At 41.3% G+C, this 21,147-nt stretch overlaps 1 protein-coding gene across 3 annotated transcripts in view; it reads left to right on the top strand.

The window, feature by feature from the left end:
• The window catches only part of rasgrf2a (Ras protein-specific guanine nucleotide-releasing factor 2a), a 40,183-nt gene extending 19,606 nt beyond the window's left edge, over window positions 1–20,577 (top strand). Inside the window, exons 2-28 of one of the 3 annotated variants that reach the window (XM_051412406.1) lie at window positions 3,059–3,165; window positions 4,588–4,735; window positions 5,024–5,113; window positions 5,200–5,453; window positions 5,574–5,653; window positions 5,994–6,187; window positions 6,832–6,941; window positions 7,045–7,163; window positions 7,269–7,432; window positions 8,191–8,257; window positions 8,345–8,481; window positions 8,589–8,671; window positions 8,787–9,035; window positions 9,415–9,507; window positions 9,596–10,104; window positions 11,522–11,647; window positions 11,782–11,871; window positions 12,019–12,125; window positions 14,147–14,259; window positions 14,750–14,810; window positions 15,611–15,714; window positions 16,465–16,549; window positions 16,789–16,986; window positions 17,494–17,573; window positions 17,663–17,780; window positions 18,380–18,448; window positions 18,541–20,577. In XM_051412406.1, coding sequence (XP_051268366.1) covers window positions 3,059–3,165; window positions 4,588–4,735; window positions 5,024–5,113; window positions 5,200–5,453; window positions 5,574–5,653; window positions 5,994–6,187; window positions 6,832–6,941; window positions 7,045–7,163; window positions 7,269–7,432; window positions 8,191–8,257; window positions 8,345–8,481; window positions 8,589–8,671; window positions 8,787–9,035; window positions 9,415–9,507; window positions 9,596–10,104; window positions 11,522–11,647; window positions 11,782–11,871; window positions 12,019–12,125; window positions 14,147–14,259; window positions 14,750–14,810; window positions 15,611–15,714; window positions 16,465–16,549; window positions 16,789–16,986; window positions 17,494–17,573; window positions 17,663–17,780; window positions 18,380–18,448; window positions 18,541–18,636 — 3,651 coding nt within the window. In that variant the 3' untranslated portion in view covers window positions 18,637–20,577. The other 2 variants (XM_051412408.1, XM_051412409.1) reach the window with 2 other exon arrangements.
• The last annotated feature ends 570 nt before the right edge of the window (window positions 20,578–21,147 follow it).

The following is a 21,147-nucleotide window of genomic DNA, read 5'->3' as shown; positions in this document are numbered from 1 at the left end:
AGGATCAAATTACTGTATTAACTTAAAGTGGGCAGAGTAATGCGATATAATGCAATAGGCATTACAGTCGCAGCAGCTAAATCGATCCTGACTGTACTTCTATCAGTGCCAATGTTGAAATGTTGATATTTGCACAGTTTTGTGAGTTCTGAGTGCTGTGACTCCACACTTTGTTATAAACACTATTTAAGTTTGACCCTGGGAGTCAGTGCTTGTGGCATCGATTGTGGTGTTTGTCGGTGATGTAGATGTTTAAGTTCAGGTTGTTGAAAGTAAAATGGCTGATTGTTTAGTGTCTGTGCCAAGAGTGATTGTAAATGGACACAAGTGATGGAGGAGAATACTGGAAGTGTCATTACTGAAAGTGCAAGCGATGATGGATAAATCATTCTCCCTTTAATGAATCAGGCTGCTGAGTGTCTACAGGGGCAGTTTTAGAGGTGAGGGATCGCATCGCTTCCCAGCATCAGATGCTTGTTGTTGACCAACAAAAGGCCGCACCCTCCTACAACCGCTCAAACACTTCCTGGCTGCAACCAAGTGTGAACATATTGTGATGTTACCCAACGGTTTGTGGTGAACTGTTTTGAAGCCTTGAGTTTGGTGTTATGGTCATCGCCAGCGGAGGTGACGTACTACGAGTTGAGCTGCTCTCATTGGCTGCTCTTGGTTTGGAAACAATGGCTGCTCACACAGGATCTCGTATTCTAGATAAACAGTAAAATGTGGTTGTGAACAGATTTGAGGAGAGAAATAGTCAACAACAGAATCTGGATCCATATCTGATCAGCACTGTTTGAGAGTTTGATCTGAGTTTGGTGCGTTGAGCTGGACGGACTCACTGAGAATGAGCTGTCAATCACAAGGTAGCCCCACCCTAAAGCATACCCTGCTTTATGGTCTGTTTTACTCTAAATGGGACCATCAGTTACTAAATGAACATCATGCTGTATGGAAGAAGACTGAAACTAGAGACTGAGACCAGAAACTCACCAGGAAACTGTTTACTGAGCTCATCAATCATGTCAAAAGTCAGGTAATTTCTTCATAAGACTGAATGGTATCTGTGTTTTATTGCAGCCAGTGGAGCCGCCCCCTGCTGGCCTTTACATAGAATGCAGGTTTAAGACACTTCACAGACCCAGAAGCTCTGTCCATTATATAAACTGTCAATGGCTGCAACTGATTGGACGAACACGTTCTGCTCCAGGATTTCAAACCGCACCAAGAAATAACCCATCCAGTCCGTCTTTCTTAGGATTGACAGTCGTAAGCTTACAAGTTTTTAGAGTTTTCTGCCGGACGCCCCTGATTTCAATTAAGTAGCCTGAACCTCAACTTTATGCAAATGAGGAGCAGCCAATGTGACACCAAGCACGCCTCCTCAAAGCGTGGAAATGACTGATCCTGTGGGTCATTAGTCCTCATCCCATTATTTACATCAGATGTGTAATTAAAATGTATTAATATTCAATAAAACATTGCATATAAAAAGGTATAATCTCACTGCTTTATTATGGTATTATTACTGGAATAGTCCATGACAATATGTTCTTTTTTCAGAGCTTTAGGAAACAGTATTTACACTGATTATTATTTCAATAGATTAATTTAATCTCTGAGTTATCACCTTCTCTCATAGGCTAGCAGGAGCTGTAGTGTTTCTGTTTGCTATTTTAGTTCCTGTTGGCTCCACTCGGGTAAGATTTCTGACTAGAGGAAACAGGAAATGCAAAGTCTTCTAAATGTACAATGTCAGCTGCTGTTATCAGTGAAATTAACGTTTGTCTTACAGCCTGTGGTCAGTTCACGTTAAAGGATGAGTCTGATATTTAGTACTGCTAAAAGTATCGTGTGCAGCCTGATGTATGATCTTCTTCCTCTGTGTTGTCCATTAAAAACACATGAGGTAGACTGTTACACTGGGTGACATCTTCCTTCCTCACCATGAACACAGACACTGTAGTTTATTTTGACTCAGTCCCACACACACACACACACACACACACACACACACACACACACACACACACACACACACACACACACACACACACCGGTCCTGCTGCCCCAAATACTCAGTAGAGCGCCAAATGTGGGTTAATGCGCCGTTGAAAATAGTCCCCAACAAATGCACCACTATTTCCTCCTGTTTGAATAACATTTGATAAAACCTGCAGTGAACAGCTGTTTTAGGAAACTAAGGTTTATGTCTTTAATATGAGCTTAGAGTTGAATGGATTAATACACTTGTTTTGATGTTTCAAAATATCACAAATATAGAGAAATTAAAAACATACATTATATTGCGTATTGTGAGTTCCAGTGGGGGAAGAAGTTCTCCGATCTTTTACTAAAAAATACTTAAAAGTTGTAACACCACAGTGTAGAAGAACTCAGTTAATAGGGCTGCTGTATTGGCGATTAAATATATTGTAATTTTAATTAAAAAAATCTAATTTCAGGAAAACTGTCGCATAGTATAGTATAAAGAACACACATTTGCATTTATATTTATCACAGTCGCTGTAACATCCTCAGGTTATGCTGACAACACTGCTATCTAGTGGTTGTGGGTTTAAACACAAATCAATACAATGTTTTTGAGAATCGATACAATATCACATAATAAAATATCGCAATACGATATTTGTTATTTTCTTACGCTCTTTTATGTTGTAAGTAAAAGTTCTGCGTTCAAACTTTTAAGTATAAACACCAGTATTAGCATCAAAATATGCTTAATGTACCAAAAGTAAAAGTACTCGTTATGCAGAATGTCCCATTTCAAAACAGTTTATATTATTAGATTATAATTATTGATGCATTAAGGTTATAAATGCTTATAAACTGCTGGGTAGTGAATTTACCTTTCCGGGGATCAATAAAGTCTTATCTTAACCTCTAATAATACATCAAAATTAATTTGTTGTTTATATTTTTTATTAATTATCTGATCTGTACAAAGGTATCAAATAAATGTAGTGACAATATTCTAAAGATAACCCGTATAAATAGAAAATAAGGTCTGATTATAGTGTCTCTTTTCGCTCTGCAGCACTACTTCCTGGTCATTTTTGGTCACGATGGACAGAAACCTTTGGAGCTCCGGACAGAGGAGGAGTCAGACTGCAATGAGTGGGTGGAGTTCATCCAGCAGGCCAGGTAAGAAAAGACTCAAACCAGCATTTCACTGCTGTTTTTTAATGTTCAGTTTGCAGTGGAGTGCATTTCCTCGAGACATTTCCTGACTCTTAAACCCACCCTGTGTGTATGCGTTACATTAATGCTCTTCTGTTGGTGTTTGATGTCATTATATCTCACACTGCTAACTTGGAGACTTCTCAGTCAATTTTTATGCACATTGCTATACAGCTCTTTACTCATTTATTTAAATATCTGGACATTTTGTACATATTCTTTATCTTTTTATCTTTTATTTATATTTTTCTAGCTTGATTGGGATTCCTATGCACCAATACACCGAGGCAAATTCATTGTATGTGAAAACTTACTTTGCAATAAACCTGATTCTGAAGCACTGTACGTTTTGGGGTACATTTCAGAGGGAAATATTGTACTTTTTACTCGTATATTCATCTTACAGCTGTAGTTTCAAGCTTCTTCTCAGATTTAACATAACATAAGATGATACTCTTATAAAATATGATGCATTGTTAAAGATTAAACTAGTAGTTCCCAACCTTTTGACCTCTTTCACAAAGCATTGCTTGAGGCCCGAAGAGGTTAAAATAAGATAATCCCCCCCCCAAAAAGCAAAGATTAGAGAAAAGTCACAAAAATTGCAAGCTGATTTATGTATCAGTGCTTTGTTTTTTTCTTCTTTCATCTCCCATTAATCTTCTCATGACCCTTCAGATTTATCTGGTGACCCTTTGGAGGGGCCCGACCCCTATGTTGGGAACCACTGAACTCAACTAGCTAACTGTATGTAAAGTAGTTCAAACTAGCTCCACCTGGAGCAGCTGCAACTGTAAAATGCTGCTCTAACATTGATGCATCAGTATTAGTGTTGGGCAGTAACTGATTATTAGGAATTATAATAATCATAGTAATTCAGATGATTATACACTAATGAAAACATTCCTATAAATATTATATTGGATTTCTGCCAATAGATCCTCTTCAGTGTTACACACTGGACCTTTTAAGTTGTTAAATAACTCAAACAGTTTCTCCACTTTGTGCCTGCTTTTTGTGCTGATGCACATTTGACATAACTACCGTGTGTGTGTGTGTGTGTGTGTGTGTGTGTGTGTGTGTGTGTGTGTGTGTGTGTGACGTGTTCTGCTCGCAGCGGTTCACATTTAGGTCACACTGGTGTTGTATTGCCACACTGGTTACATCACAGACTTGATCTCGCCACTCGACCTCTAATTCCCTCCTCGCTCCCTCTGTGTTGTTTTCTGTCCTGCTTTCATCTGAACATTGAGTAGAAAATATGATTCACATCAAACCGTGATAACAGTTTAGTGTTTAATAAGCACATAATGTCAGGCTGTTGAGTTTGTGACTAACGTGACTCGTCAGATAACTGCTCCTGTCCTTTTCCCATGCTCCCTTCAGTTACTCCGACATCATCATCGAGCGTGAGATCCTGATGCAGAAGTACATCCACCTGGTCCAGATCATGGAGACTGAGAAGGTCGCAGCCAATCAGCTTCGTACTCAGCTGGAGGACCAGGACACTGAGATCGAGAGGCTTAAAGCCGAGGTATGCATGAGTGCACCCACATCTGCGTGTGCATGCATACATAAAGCCACACTACTGCCACGCACACGCAGATCAAAGCATGTAAATGCTTCTGGCATGATGGGAAAACACATGAGTTTAGAGCGCGGGTGTGTCTTAAATTAAAGCCCAGCAGGGCTCCAGTGACTCCAAGACCATTACTTCCTTATCATGCGAGGAGGTATTTGTTGTTTTGAACCTTCAAAGTGGTTTCATGAATATTTTAACCTCTGTGCCAGCGTACTCACATGGAGACTGTTGTTGTGCCAGATTGTAGTGTTGAACAAAACCAAGGAGAGGATGCAGCCTTACCAGAGCAACCAAGAGGAGGAAGACCCAGATATTAAAAAGATCAAAAAGGTAAATTGTTGGTTTCACATAATAATGCGCAGAGAAACAAAGAAAGAAGAGCAAACAGAGACACCTAGTGTGCTGTGGCTGTGCAGGTGCAAAGCTTCATGCGAGGCTGGCTGTGCCGGAGGAAGTGGAAGATCATCGTCCAGGACTACATCTCTTCCCCTCATGCCGAGAGCATGAGAAAGAGGAACCAGATTGTCTTCAACATGGTGGAAGCGGAGACGGAATACGTCCACCAGCTCTCCATCCTGGTGAACTGCTTCCTCAGGCCGCTCCGTATGGCTGCCAGCTCCAAGAAACCTCCCATCAGCCACGATGACGTCAGCAGCATATTCCTCAACAGGTGCCATGAGCTTCTTTTTATCTTGTATAAACGTGAATCAGTTTTTATCTTCTAGTTTTTAGTTACGGCAAAAAAAAAAATCTCATTCAGAGTGATTTGAGACCAGTTCTTCTTCTCTAGTGAGACCATCATGTTCCTGCATGAGATCTTCCATCAAGGTCTTAAAGCTCGAATTGCCAACTGGCCCACGCTCGTCCTGGGTGAGTAATAGAGATTACAGTCATATTTTAGCTGATTAGTTTAAATACTTACTACGATTGCTGAAGGGGAAAGTGGGAACAGGTGTGCAGGTCAGGTGCTGGTGAATGCAAGTAGAAGCGACTCCTTATCTCATCCTTTCCATAATTCAGTTCATTATATGATTGTATATTGATATTGTTGTTTTTCATCTGGATTTAAATTCCGATTTGCATTACATTAACTGGAACAAGAAATAGTTTACTCTGGTAGTTATTTAGTTATCAAAGGATCGTTGCCACACTGTTCACTATGATACCTTTTGTCTCAAGGTTAGTGTGTGTTTGTCTTTTTCTCACCCAGCGGACCTGTTTGACATCCTGCTGCCCATGCTGAACATCTACCAGGAGTTTGTGCGCAACCACCAGTACAGCCTGCAGGTTCTGGCCAACTGTAAGCAGAACAGAGACTTTGACAAGCTGCTGAAACAGTACGAGTCCAACGCTGCCTGCGAGGGCCGCATGTTGGAGACGTTCCTCACTTATCCCATGTTCCAGGTAGCCTTCACACCTCCACACAAACACATTTCATGTACCAATAACTTATTTTCCACTTCCTGCTGCTACTTTAATGTAGGCACAGTGGGGGGGGGGAGAGAACAATACTCTGAGGAACAATTTTAGAGGAAAGAAGAAAATTATTTTTTTTTTCTTTAAGTATTTTTGCAAAAAACAGGTACGTACATGATTCAGTACAGGAAATGAGAGAGAGACCTTACCTGTAATGAACCTGAAACCCTTCATGAACATCATAAACCCTGCATCATTTAAAAAAAGAGGAATAAACTGGATTAAATGTGTCAATACTAGTAAATTATACTGTCCTGTTTCAAGATGTGCTTCTTTAGAGTGGGAACCTTGATCATTTACTTCTACTTTACTCTAAAAAGCCCTATTGTTACTACCTTGTTCCCCATAGTCTTACCTTCCACTGTACCTACATATTATGAGTAGGAACTGGTGAATATTTTATTAGCAGCTGATTCATACAAACATACATACAAAGTATATATCTACGTTTCAAACATTCAAGCATGTTTATTTTTAAATAAAGTTCGCAATAAGACACTTTTTTACAGTTTTTCCTTGTTTATATTCAGACAAAGCTGTGTCACAAATGTGTTTTTTATTCTGCGTTTTAGATTCCACGATACATCATCACTCTCCATGAGCTGCTTGCGCACACGCCTCACGAGCACGTGGAACGCAAGAGTCTGGAATTTGCCAAATCCAAACTGGAGGAGCTGTCGAAGTGAGTGTGTGTGTGTGTGTGTGCGTGTGCACGTTTTAATATTTGCGTGACGGATAGAGTCGTTGATAATGTTGACGATAACGTCGGTGGTTCGTGTTGTCAGGATGATGCACGACGAGGTGAGCGACACCGAGAACATCCGGAAGAATCTGGCCATAGAGAGGATGATCGTAGAGGGCTGTGACATCCTGTTAGACACCAGTCAGACCTTCGTCCGGCAAGGTGAGCCCCCTCTACAACACCTCGCTCTCCAACTCTTTTGCTCCATCACTTTTCACTCACTCACTCACTCACTGACTCACTCGCTCACTGTGGCTTCGTGGCCAGGCTCTCTCATCCAGCTGCCGTCCAGCAGCGAGCGGGGCATGCTCAGTAAGGTCCGCCTGGGCTCCCTCTCACTGAGGAAGGAAGGAGAGCGACAGTGTTTTCTGTTCACCAAACACTTCCTCATCTGTACCCGAACATCTGGAGGAAAGCTTCACTTGCTCAAGGTCAGTCTCAGCTGAGTTAAAAATCACCCTAACAAGCTGTTTAACTTTTATTTATTCAAATCTTTGTCCTGCCCTACAAACACTAACTGCAGTAACTACGCTGACAGATGCATCAGAGGTAGAACAGCAGTTATGTGCTCATTAAATATGGATTCTCAGAGTAATTGTCATGTCTTAAAAACCCTGACCAATAATTTGATTTACAGTCTCAGTGTCCAAGAAAATCTAATTGTAATTTGATGTCTTATTACATATTTAATCCTTAATTCACAGACGTAGATGAGAAAAAACTGCAGTTTCAGTCGCTCTGCTCAACGCCAACCGGATCGGAGAACTAAACAAAGCTCGGGAATCAACACAGGGAGAAGATAAATAGTTGTTTGATGCTGAATCTAAAAACATCTGCTGCTGCCTACATTTAATATATATTTGGCATAATTAATAATAATTAACATTTAGTTTTGTTATATGTATGAACACCGAGCTGTAATTGATTAAATAAGCCGCTTAATGAAACAACTTCCTAAGACAGCATAGTGGACACATTTAGTTTCTTCAGATTTCTGTAGATAAATATAGGTTTTACTGATTATGCTTAATGTACTGATTGATTAGTAAGTGGTCACTGTGAATCCAATAAAATATCATAGATTATCACATTTTTTTTCTTATAACAAGTGAAGCAACTTGTTAGTGAGTTTGTATTTCAGTGCAAATATAATATTTAATTTCCACTCCCCTTTTTTGTCCCCCAACAGCAAGGAGGAGCGCTGTCTCTGATAGAGTGTACTCTCATCGAAGAACTAGATGCCAGCGATGAGGACTGTGAGTATCTTTATATCAGATCATATCCAACCTTTGATGTCTTTGGCTGCTGACTGAGGCGAGGACCGTTTGTGTTTCCCCTCGCAGACAACGCAGCGGGTCAAGGCTTCAACCATCTGGAGTTCAAAATTGTGGTGGAGCCTCCCGACGGTCAGTCCTTCTCTGTTGTCCTCTTGGCTCCGTCTCGCCAAGAGAAGGCCGCGTGGACCAGCGATATCAGCCAGGTCAGTGTTTGAAGGTTCAGTTTGGTGGTTTGAACTGATCTGAAACGGTTGAGAAAAAGTTTTCTGTTCCTGGATGTGGGATTATGTTTCTCCGCCCTCTCTTTCAGTGCATCGATAATATCCGATGTAACGGCCTGATGACCAGCGTGTTTGAGGAGAACTCCAAAGTTTCTGTGCCGCACATGATCAAGTAAGAAAAGAGGGTTTCTGACAGACTAAGGGGTTTATAAAGGAAGATTTTAAACTGAAACAGTGAAGATTACATAGGTTTATAATCTGTTTCTCGCATTGCGTTCTTCCTGAAGGTCTGACGCCCGACTGCACAAAGACGACGTCGACATTTGCTTTAGCAAGACACTCAACTCCTGCAAGGTGCCACAGATCCGATATGCCAGCGTGGAGCGTCTGCTGGAGCGACTCACAGACCTGCGCTTCCTCTCCATAGACTTCCTCAACACCTTCCTCCACACGTACAGGATCTTCACCACAGCTGCCGTCGTCATCGACAAGCTGGCTGACATCTACAAGAAGCCGTTTACCTCCATACCTGTTAGGTACACGTCACTGTGTTTCACCTGGTTCCAACAACACTGTGGCCCTGTTTCTGATCCGATCTCAAGTGGACAGCTTTAATGCTTTAATATGTAACGTTTCTGCATTAATAAGTCTTTATTATATGTCTATATCTTGGTTGTTGGTAACACTTGTATTTAGAGCTGCCCACTTGTGATCTGATCATAAGAAGCGTGTAAATACCAGGCTCTGTTCGTTTGCACATCCATCCTCATTGTCCCTCTCCTCTCATGTAACAGACTCATGCATTCAGTCCATCTTTCCATTCCCACATTTTCTTTTCTCATTATTCGCCTCCTTTCTTCATCTATCACTCTACCATGCCCCCCTCCTCCTCCTCCTCCTCTGTCACTGTCCCAGGATCGAGCAACATTCATGTGATCGTCTGTCCATCATGTCCCTCTGTCCCGACTACAGTCTGAAGATCACACAGCTTGCACTGGACCAGTCCAAGTAAATACCGTCGGCAGGAATGGTGATTCACTTGTACCCACATTTGTCAGAGACCGCTCTACAGGTCAATTCTCCTCCTGTCTCTCAGGTCTCTGGAGCTCTTCTTCGCCACCAACCAGGGCTCGTGGGCAACCGACCCCTTGAACAACAAATCCCCGAGGCTGTGCCGCAAGTTTTCCTCTCCTCCTCCTCTCACCATCCCCTCTCGCACCTCCTCCCCCGTCCACTGCCGCAAGCTCTCCCTCAGTTCCCCGGTCAGCGGGAAAGCAGGAGCCTTGGACTTGTCCACCACCCCTTCCTCCTCTGCAGCCAACTCCCCCACCTCCAGCCACTGCCCCTCCATCTCCTCCCCCCCTCCTGGCTCGACCAGGCCCCCCTCTGGCTTTTCCTCTCCTCCACCCACCGCCACGCGCTCTCCCAGCCTCCCCCAGGCCTCTGGGTTGTCCTCGCCGCCCCCCATCTGCACCAAAGCCCCGCTGGACCTCAGCCGTGGTCCCAGCTCCCCTGAGCTGAGCCCAGCTGCAGGGGAGGACGTCAGCGGAGAGTTGCCTCGCCTCGACGCCTTCTGTGGGAAGCTGAGGCGCAGCATCCGCAGGGGTATGTAGCTGGAACACAAAAGCATATGATTCACACTCTCGTCGGTCCCATATGAACATCAGCACATGTGTGGGCACACGCCTCAGTGTTGGAGTGTTATGAAACTGTTTAGGTAGTTTTTCTTTGTTCGCTTTATTTCCAACATCTACTGCAAAGTGACTTCTACCAGCGTGAATAGGATTTATTACTAATATTATCCTTCAATCTGACACATCACTGATAATGAACCCGAACTAGAGAAACTAGAGAGACATAAATGGGTCACCATTACCCAACGGAGGAATAATCGTGCTCTTAGATCACCATCTGGCTACCGGTGACAGCTTGTTCACTATAAAAACGGCTAGGGAGCGCTAGGTCACAAAAACAAATTTGAGAGGAGGGAAAGGAAATGAAGAGATAAATGGAGCTCTTGATTGGGAGCCGGAGTGACTGCTAAGAGGAAACTGACGTATTGAATTGAATTTTGTCATTATACAACACAAGGTTGCGGTCCCAGAAGAAAGTAGTAGCAGTTCCTTCATGCTGCACACAGACAGAGCAAAGCAGATAAATAAGTTAGGATAACATAAATCAGCAGTGCTTTGTTGTGAATGTGTGTCTGGTTGATTGTAAACAGCAGCAACGGGATAGTGATCATAATATGGTTTCATCTTCACATAAAAAAGAAACGGTGTCCATGCTCTTTGACTGCTTTTGAGCACCAAGAAAAGCAGATTAAAGCAAAAACCGTTTGAAGGAGACGCAGTATCTGAATGTCAGAATCTTCAGATCCAGTTGATTTGAACAATTTTGGCTTTGCTCTTTTTTGCTTTTTTACCCTTAAGATGTACAAATGAATCCCCAAAGAGCACTGGGTGTCGCAAGGCCTCCTTGATTTTAAAGGGTGTAAGAAAACTTAAATCTAAGACTAAATCAAATAGTTATTTGTAGATTATTATTTAAGATATAAACTCTGACAGGATGAGGGCACGGTGAAGACTTGAACACAAACTATATTCGCTCTCTGATAAACTGCCTCGTCCTGCATGAGAAAAGTTAAAACAAGAGATAACAAGAGCTAATGAGAAGAAAACACTGAATTTGGAAAAAATAACAGAAGCCTATTAAGTATGTATAATTATTGAAATTGTAAAAATGCATAAAACAGACAGAACATTGTATAAAAGGTTCCTAAAAATATCAGGAAAAATGTTGAAGCACTGCCATAGAGCGTACCTCTCACTCTACACCCCAACATATAGTGTATTCAAAGCTAAATCAATATCTAAAATGTTACCTTACCTTTTTAATATCAGTCTGGAGGATCTGAATACTTCCTCCACTGCTCGGTGAATCCGAGCAAACCTCACAGAAGTATACAAAACTTACATAGTGCTACAGACATGTGAGTTGTGGCTTTTATTTCCTCTAACAGCTGTCCTGGAGTCAGTATCTCTGGACAAGTTCATCCCTGAATCACCAGCCACCAGCGAGCCGGGCGACATGTCTCCCTGCCGCTCACCTTCAACGCCAAGGCACCTCCGCTACAGGCAGACAGGAGGTACACAGACAGACAGACAGACACAGACAGACACACACGTTATCCATGATGTGTGCATGCAGAGCAGCCAAGTGTTGCTGTTCCTGCTGATGGTGTTTTCATGCTGTGTTTTTGTGTCTCCGGTTCCCACGCAGTCACATCGGGGGAGAACTCTCGCTGCACGATGTCGCCGGCTTCAGCGTTTGCGATCGCCACTGCTGCTGCTGGACATAGCAGCTCCCAGGGTGAGCACGGCAAGCCATGAAGGTCAAAAAGACACACAACTGAGGGAGGGAACTGTTGTAAATGGCTTTTTACAGGTAGCTAAATGGCAAGATTGACCTCAGACGTTTAAAACTGTCTGCCTAATCCTTCGCTTCTTTCCCTCTTAGGTTTTAGTAATTCTGAGAAGTCCTGCGACAAAGAATTCATCATCCGGAGAGCTGCGACCAACAGAGTTCTGAATGTTCTCCGGCACTGGGTTTCAAAGCACTCGCAGGTGAGTCCACAACAAGTGTGAACCTATCGTCACCCATTGGTTTGTAAAGTCCAGTTTTAAAAACCTTGAAGTTGGCGTTATGGTTGTTGCCATGTTGGTTTGTTGGAGCCAGCGGAGGTGACGTACTGCGAGTTGAGCTGCTCTCGTTAGCTGCTCAGTTTCAACTCGTCCGTATCAGGAAACGATGGCGGCTCACTTGGTTACACAGGATCTGGTATTCCAGATAAACAGTAAAATGTGTTTGTGAACAGATTTGAGGAGAGAAATAGTCAACAACAGAATCTGGATCCATATCTGATCAGCACTGTTTGACAGTTTGTTCTGAGTTTGGTGTGTTGAGCTGGACGGACTCACTGAGAATGAGCTGTCAATCACGAGGTAGCCCCACCCTAAAGCATACCCTGCTTTATGGTCTGTTTTACTCTAAATGGGACCATCAGTTACTAAATGAACATCATGCTGTATGGAAGAAGACTGAAACTAGAGACTGAGACCATAAACTCACCAGGAAACTGTTTACTGAGCTCATACATCAACTCAGAAGTCGGCTCATTTCTCCATAAGACTGTATGGTAATAGAGCTGCCCCCTGCTGGCTGTTAGAAAAAATACAGGTTTAAGAAACTTCATAAAACTTTATGCAACTACATAAATAAATAACTGATATAAAAAGGCAAATAAAGGGAGACATTTGTTCCATATTTTCTTTTTATAAATACAGTCCGCTTAAAAGACCAGTGTGTAGGACTTAGTGGCATCTAGTGGTGAAGTTGCAGATTGCAAGTAACTGAACACCGCTCGCGTCTGTATTTAACGACCTGGAAATGACGAGTGATGAGTATTATATTTTTATTTCTGCCAATAGATCCTCCTAAATGTTACACACTGGACCTTTAAGTACAACAATAAAGGCCAAACAATAAATGTTTCTCCGTTATGAACTCTTGACAACTTCTTGTAAATAAATACAAAGCGTCGAGGGTAAATAATAATCTATCTCTGCACTGAAAATGTTGTACAAAGTGTCATAATCAAGGCCTGATCCTGGTGCTGCGCCTGCTCCACAACCTGTAAAATCGTCTCTATGAATCCTTCGAACCGGATTAGCAGGACTACTGTTCCTGAACCCTGACTGGACACTTTCAGCCCACCTGAAAGAGTCTGCTGTCTGTTTCCACTGCTGTCAGCTCCTGTTTGTCTCCTCTCCTGTCACTCTTCTCCCTGATGGAGGTGCTCTTTGCTCTGCATGTCTTTTCTCTCACCCGGGAAGCACGCAAAAAGGTCAGCATCCTCCCCAGGGACACTAAAAGGACTATCATTTTCATTTCACATTATGTAAGACGCTATTTTTGTACCTGGACGCTGAGGCTTGAAAAGTGAACATTTTGATATTTGGTCCTTTTGATTAACACAGTTCTGGTCATTGATGTTTTTTCTTCAAAAATGTTTTTTTAAAACCTAATTTAAAAGCAGAATGTTCTCTATTATCACATGTTCTGTCTTTGAAAGCAGTTTTATCTTCCACTACTTTCTTGCTATTGGTCCTACAGCACCAACACCAGCACTAGCAATGTTTTCTGCCTATTGATATTAACAGGGACAGTGTGCATCCATAAGCTGTGCTGTAAATGTTATGTTTTCCTATATTTATAAAGAAAAACCTGGAACCAGAATCACAATGCCTTCATTAACTTGCCTTTTTATACAGTAATATATTTATATAGTTGTGCTTTATTTCTTTATTTCTGTTTTATCTATAACAATTTGTGATTGTACTGCATATGTAAATGTAAATGTCCTCTAGGGGGCATCCTTTTCTACACTGCAGCCGTAGACATGAGAAGAGCAAAGTTTGGGACTTTGCATATAAACGATTTTAGAAATATACTTTATTCATACTTGTCCTGTCGATTATATAGCAAATATTTAAGATCTGAATAATTAACACCAAAATGTCTTTGAACAGTCGTATCAAACCGTAACTCAGCTGTATGTAATGTGAACTATCTGTTCATCCATCAGGACTTTGAAATGAACGGTGAGCTGAAGATGGGCGTGATCGGACTCTTGGAGGAGGTTGTACGAGATCCAGATCTGCTGCCACAGGAGAGGAAAGCAACCACCAACATATTAAGGTACAAACAGACAGAAATGGTCAACGCAACAACAGAATCTGGATCCATATCTGATCAGCACTGCCTAGTTTGACAGTTTGATCTGAGTTTGGTGCGTTGACCTGGACGGACTCACTGAGAATGAGCTGTCAATCACAAGGTAGCCCCGCCCTAAAGCATACCCTGCTTTATGGTCTGTTTTACTCTAAATGGGACGATCAGTTACTAAATGAACATCATGCTGTATGGAAGAAGACTGAAACTAGAGACTGAGACCAGAAACTCATCAGGAAACTGAACTTACTGAACTTGGTTCTAACAAATTGTTGAGCTATTTCATAACTATAATGTTCATTTTAACAGCAGCATTTATAGCTCAAAGCTTTAGGGTGCAGTACCTCTTTAATCTCATTGTATTAGAAACATGTCATGAATCCAGCATTGTGAATTGTATTGAATCATAAGTTCAGTGTATCATTAGGTCCATAATGAAGTCTGTTGTGCTCTTCAGTGCCCTTTCTCAAGAGGAACAAGATGATGCTCAACTGAAGATAGAGGACATATTACAGATGGTCAGTATTACCGCCGGTTATCACCACAAAGTACTTAACAGAAGGGGTTTTATTATAGATTTTAAGCACATTTTTGAATAATTTATCTCCAGAAAAGCTGTCCACTACTGCACTTCATTGTGGTAAGAATAATATCAGTCTGAGGACCAGCTGAGCACTAGCTACTGTGTGTTGTGGTGAATTCTGTCACAACCAGTTACACCGTAGGAGGATTCTTAGTATGTAGAGTGGACTGTGGTAGATCAGTGGTTCCCAACCTGGGGTTCAGAACCCACACTAGGGGTCGCCAGAGCTTCATGGGGGGGTCACGAGGCCTTTTTGATTTTAAGCGTGTGAGAAAACTTAGAAAATATACACAGCAGGTCTGTATCTCAGCATTTGGTTCACCTCTGTGAAGAAAAGTAAAAGTAAATTGTCTTATAGAGCAATGGGTCAGGGACAAAACAAAACACTGAATTTGTCAAAAAAAGAAGCATATTAAGTCTGTATGATTGTTTAAAACTATCAGAATACATAATACAGACAGAGAAGTATATAAAAAGTTCCCTAAACAGGAAATAATCTGCTCAAAATTCATCTAAAGCACTCATTTTACACAAACTTCCTGCAGTTACTGAGTTCACTGTTTGGGTTCATTGCACATATAGTTGTGAAAATATGCCACTTAGTCAGGCGTCATCAGTTAACTGAACTATAGAAAAGGGGTCCCTTAAGGAAAAAGGTTGGGAACCACTGCTGTAGATCTTTGAAACAGCCTTTTTATAAATTCTCTCCTCCAAGTTGTTTGTGTGTGTTTCCAGGCGGAGAGTCCGAAGGTGGAGTGTTTTGATTCTCTCTCTGCGATGGAGCTGGCAGAGCAGATCACACTGCTGGATCACATCGTGTTCAGGAGCATTCCCTACGAGTGAGTACTTATTACTAATTATTGAGGAAACAAATACTGTGGTCAGTTGTTGTAGCAGTGGTTCCCAGGCCCCCCACTAGGGGTCGCCAAAGCTTCACAGGGGGTTGTGAGGCCTTCCTGATTTTGGCAGTTGGCCTATATCCCAGCATTTTGTTCATTTCTGTAAAGAAAACTTAAAATTATGTTGTTATTATTACTTAAGATGTGAACTTTGAAGATCTGAACACAAGTTATATTCCCAGAGCTTCAGTCTCTGATAAACAGCCTTGTGCTGTGTTAGAAAAGATACAACAACCAAAGAGCTGATGGAGCAATGAGAAGAAAACACAAAATTAATAAAATAAAAAGTCTGTATAATTGATGAAACATTTAAAAATACATAATATAATATAAATAAAGATAGCTTTTCATACAGACTTTTCTAGCTGGTATTTTATGTTTATGTTTGGATACTGAGGTTGAAAATCACATATACTGTATGTTTGTCCTTAAATTTACCAAACTTTATGCTTGAACCACAACAAAACCTCAACTTATCAGAAAATATATATAAAAAAGGTAATATTATATTTCCACTAAAGGGTAAACACTGTTCAGCTTTGTTCTATCCTCCTGCACACATTGTTCACATTGTTCAGAGAAACATGCAGCACATTGCTTGAATGTGTACGTACCATTAACTGTATATAAAAGGTACGTACGCACCAGTAAAGCTGATTCTGATGACGCTGAATGTCTCTGATCCTGCAGGGAGTTCCTCGGTCAGGGCTGGATGAAGGTCGACAAGTCAGAGAGGACTCCGTACATCATGAAGACCAGCCAGCATTTCAATGACGTGAGACTAAACAGTATTATTTGTTTATAGATTATCCACGGCAGTGGGGCAGTAGAATTACTCTGTGTGTACACATGTATTTATAGTCTATAATAATATATAACTTATTTGCTTTAACCTGTGTTGACCTTGTATCGGTCTGTGCTGAAGCTGCTTCAGTATAAACTGAACATTATTAGGCTCCATTAGTTAGCATTAGGTGTACTTAATAAAGCACTAACTGCGTCCTCTGACCACAGATGAGTAACCTGGTGGCGTCGCAGATAATGACCCACACTGATGTGGGCTCCAGGGCCAGCTCCATAGAGAAGTGGCTCGCAGTGGCTGATATCTGTCGCTGCCTCAACAACTACAACGGCGTGCTGGAGATCACCTCTGCTCTGAACCGCAGCGCCATCTTCAGGCTGAAGAAGACCTGGGCGAAAGTCTGCAAACAGGTCGGAGTCTACGGAAGCTTAACGCAGTCGCTGGAGAAATGTTTGCCCAGTTTTTCTGAATTAACGAGATACCTCCAGCGAGTTCAACCCAAATCCCTTAACCAGCCTCAAGCATCTTCCAGTGGGCCCAGGCAGGGATCTCAGCTGCCTAAGCCTGAACCAAAGCCCCTAACCCTGGCTCTCCAGTCAGCACCAGCGGGCCCCGTATAACCTGTGCAGTTTTACACACTTACAGCTGCATCTGATAGACGTTTGTGCCCCTTGTAGTCTGCTGGAGAACCAGAGGGAGGGAGGTGGGGCCCGTGCACACAGCTGAGGTGTAAACATTATTATTTTTTGGTGTTTTCAGTTTTTTAAAATCTTGATAATTCAGAAAAACAGAGCAAACTTTTTATTTTATGAATGAATGCATTATGTTTCTACTATTGTTTTTCCATAGGAATACATTTATTTAAACTATTCTCCACACAGAACCTTTCTGATGATGTTTCTTTGTGTATTTTTCAGACAAAGGCGCTCATGGACAGGCTGCAGAAGACGGTGTCATCTGAAGGAAGGTTCAAGAATCTCAGAGAGACACTGAAAAAGTAAAAACTGCAGATTACCAGAGAAAAATATAGTGGTAAAGTGTTTAAATCCAGTCAGTAAAAACTGTCTAATGTTTGTGTGTGTGTAGCTGTAACCCTCCATGTGTCCCGTACCTGGGCATGTACCTCACTGACCTGGCTTTCATTGAGGAGGGAACACCCAACTTCACGGAGGAGGGTCTGGTGAACTTCTCCAAGATGAGGATGGTAAAGATTTACTCTCTCCCCGCTCCCGTTCTTTTATCGTCCTTATTAAGCTCTCTGTTCGCTTGAGCCCTCCACTCAACAAAAACCTTTACAAAACCAAAAACACATAGTACAGTGTATAAGGAATTGATTAAACCACTAGCTTTCTAGAATATAATAAGCTTTATTTATAATAATAAATAAAGAATATGTATGTTAAGCATCCAAATAACCTTATTGTACTTACAGCTATAACTAAGTCTACACAAAATTGACCTCGAAGTGTGAAGTCAGAGCTGGAAATGAAGTTGTTTAGTGATGTGTTTCTGACACAGAAGTGCTAAAAAAACTGAATATTAGTACAGTTTTCTATTTAGTTGACGCACGAAGCAGCCTTCTTGGATTATGCAGGTGCCGTAGTAAAGTAAGGGAATCAGGGCTTGGCGAGCAACCAGTTATTTATTTCTGGTTTATTTGATTGGCACAGATACTGTCAACACAGACAGGCTGAAAACAGCTAATCATAGTGTTTAAAGTGGATGCTAAAAAAAAGTAAACAGAATACAAAAAAACCACATAAAACACAGTTGTCTATATTAACTCTCTCTCTGCTCTCTCAGATTTCACATATTATCCGGGAGATTCGTCAGTTCCAGCAAGCACCTTACAGGATAGAGCACCAACCCAAGGTGTGTCCCTACCTGTGCCTTTTACCACTAAATGATTCATTCAATAAAAAGTTTTTAAATGTTAGTGTCCTCTCTGTCCTCCCCCCCTCCAGGTGACTCAGTTCCTGCTGGATAAGACACTAGTGATGGATGAAGATACCCTCTATGAGCTCTCACTGAAGATTGAACCCAGAGTACCACCTGGCTAATAACAACTAATACACACACCACACACACACACACACACACACACACACACACATATACATATTTTGCCGTCTTACAGTATCGATCACGAATTACCACAACTTGAGATTCTTTCTTAATAAAGCAGGGGTTGTTCCACAGGACGCCGCCGGTTATTGTGCTCAGGAAACTCAGGAGACAACGTGCCTTTGAATGAATATCTGATGTGTATATTTAGTAAAGCACAATGAACTGTATAACAAACACAACTCTGCCATACAATCGTACAGTTATGACTGTAGATACAACCATGTTAGCTCTACTGTAAGGTAACCAGTTGCTGCTATCACACTGTAAATACCAAACAATCTGCCTCCGTAGTCTCGCACACCAACGTCAGATGAGTTTTACATTATTTGTACGATGACGGTCGGACTAACCTGGCTGCGGTCCCCCGGAGGCTGAAATGAGCCCTGAGGTTTGCTGTGTGGTGGTTTCCAAATTAATATAGGAATACACAAGCTGCTTACTCCAGTGGTTCCCAACCTGGTGGTGTGGACCCCCATTAGGGGTCGCCTAAGCTTCATGAGGGGTCTTGATTTTAAAGGGTTTAAGAAAACTTTTTCACAGTTGATTCACTTCTGTTAAGAAATGTAAATTGTCTAATAGAACAATGTCCAAGTGTCAGGGACAAGAAAACACTGAATGTGTCCAAAAAGAAGCCTTTTATGTTTGTATGATTGTTTAAAAATGATAATAAATATATAATATAGACAGAAAAGTTCCCCAAACAGGAAATAATCAGCTCAAAATTCATCCAAATCACTCAATTTACACAAATTTCTTGCAGTTACTGAGTTCACTGTTTGGGTTAATTGTACAGTTTTGTATATAATTTGAAATATCCATAAAATATGTCACTTAAGGGGTCGTCAGTTTAATAAATGATAGAAAAAAGGGTTGGTAACCACTGATTTACTCGACTGTTAGGGGGCAGCGCTGCATTGAATACAAAGAGTTATTTGTACTGAATGTAATGCGTCCCTGTTTTAACCCAAAGACGTCTTTTAGTATCTTATCATGACAGTTAATATTGATTCTGATATTCCCAAACACAATATCAATGAATCAAATGACCACAACCAGTTTCCACACAGTGAACCTGAAGCATTTTGGAGCCTCTGGCGGGGTTCAGCTCCTGTGTACGATGTGTGTGTGTCACAAACCGCTGGAGCACAGTTACATTTAATCTACCTTAATACTGACTCACCTGTCCGTCGGTGGTTGTTGATGCTCACAGGTGACGTCTGCTCAAGCTCCATGTAGTTTTCTATCTGTCACTCTGTTAACACTAGCGGTTCATGCGGTCGCTGTAATCTTTGTAGTTTACACACAATCTGCACAAATCTGACAATGTGCACATCGCAAATTTAAGATATTCATCTTTCTTGACAATCAGAAGAGTCTTTTTCAGTTTTGTAATATTCATTTTGTACACAATAATCTAATTTCTGCTCTTTTCTCAAGAGAATCGGCCTGAAAGGTTTCTTACGAGCTACCGAACCCGACAGTTAAACTTCTTTTACGTGTGTCACTGTTGTTATTATTAATATTATTATTATTAGTTCCTCGTCAATGTGATTATTTAATCATGTTTTAAAGCTTGTTGACTGTATTAGTGGTAATATATTTGCACTATTGCTTTGTAAAGAATGTCAATAGACTCTAAACTTTTCCATAGCATGACTATAGCATGATGTCCCCTCTGTTAGGTTACCGTTATCCGACTGTTTCATTAGTTTCAGTTCTACGTGAGGAATCTGAAGAAAAGGCTTCCGTGCTTTAGTTTGTAAAACCCTTGTTTTCTTACATTACTTTGAAATTCCAGTTTTGATGTATTTTTCCATACGTTTCTCTGTGTGCTGTACAGATATTTACACACAATAAAAACAAAACAATGTGAATCATAATGTATTATAAGTGTTTTTATGGCAGGTAGAGGGAGGCAGTGGTTGGCCCCCAGAGCTCAACACACATCTTTAACACATACGCATAAGACCGGAGATATACTTGTTGTTAACCACGCGTTTGTGTGATGGTTTCCTCGTGTATCCTGCGTCAGTTTGGACCGTTAACGTGATACAAATCTGTGGTTGAGAAGCGGGTCCAGCTAAAAGCTAATAAATAAGCTAATCAAGATAATACACAGACCTTTTTCACAGCAGTCATTTTAACATGAAATAGTAGGGTAAACATTATAATACATAATTAAAGTTCTGTTCCATTCAGGATAAACAGAGTTGAGGCTAAAATAGACGGCTTTATTTTCTGTGTACAACCCCACATCGACCATGGATGTGCCACCACGTGTCGACTTCACGCCATTTTCCCATTCCCAGCATCGCCACGCCTGAAATGATAAATTATAATGGAAAAACAGACATTGCCTGGAGAGCTGTATCTCTGGAGCTCTTCAGGTCTTGAGTTTACTGTTTACACATGATTTTAAGCTAATGACAATGCTGATGCTCGAT

The sequence above is a fragment of the Dicentrarchus labrax genome, unplaced genomic scaffold, assembly GCF_905237075.1.
Source record: "Dicentrarchus labrax unplaced genomic scaffold, dlabrax2021, whole genome shotgun sequence".
NCBI lineage: Eukaryota > Metazoa > Chordata > Actinopteri > Moronidae > Dicentrarchus > Dicentrarchus labrax.
The sequence above is the reverse complement of the archived record's forward strand: the minus strand, read 5'-3'. Positions and strand labels throughout refer to the sequence as shown.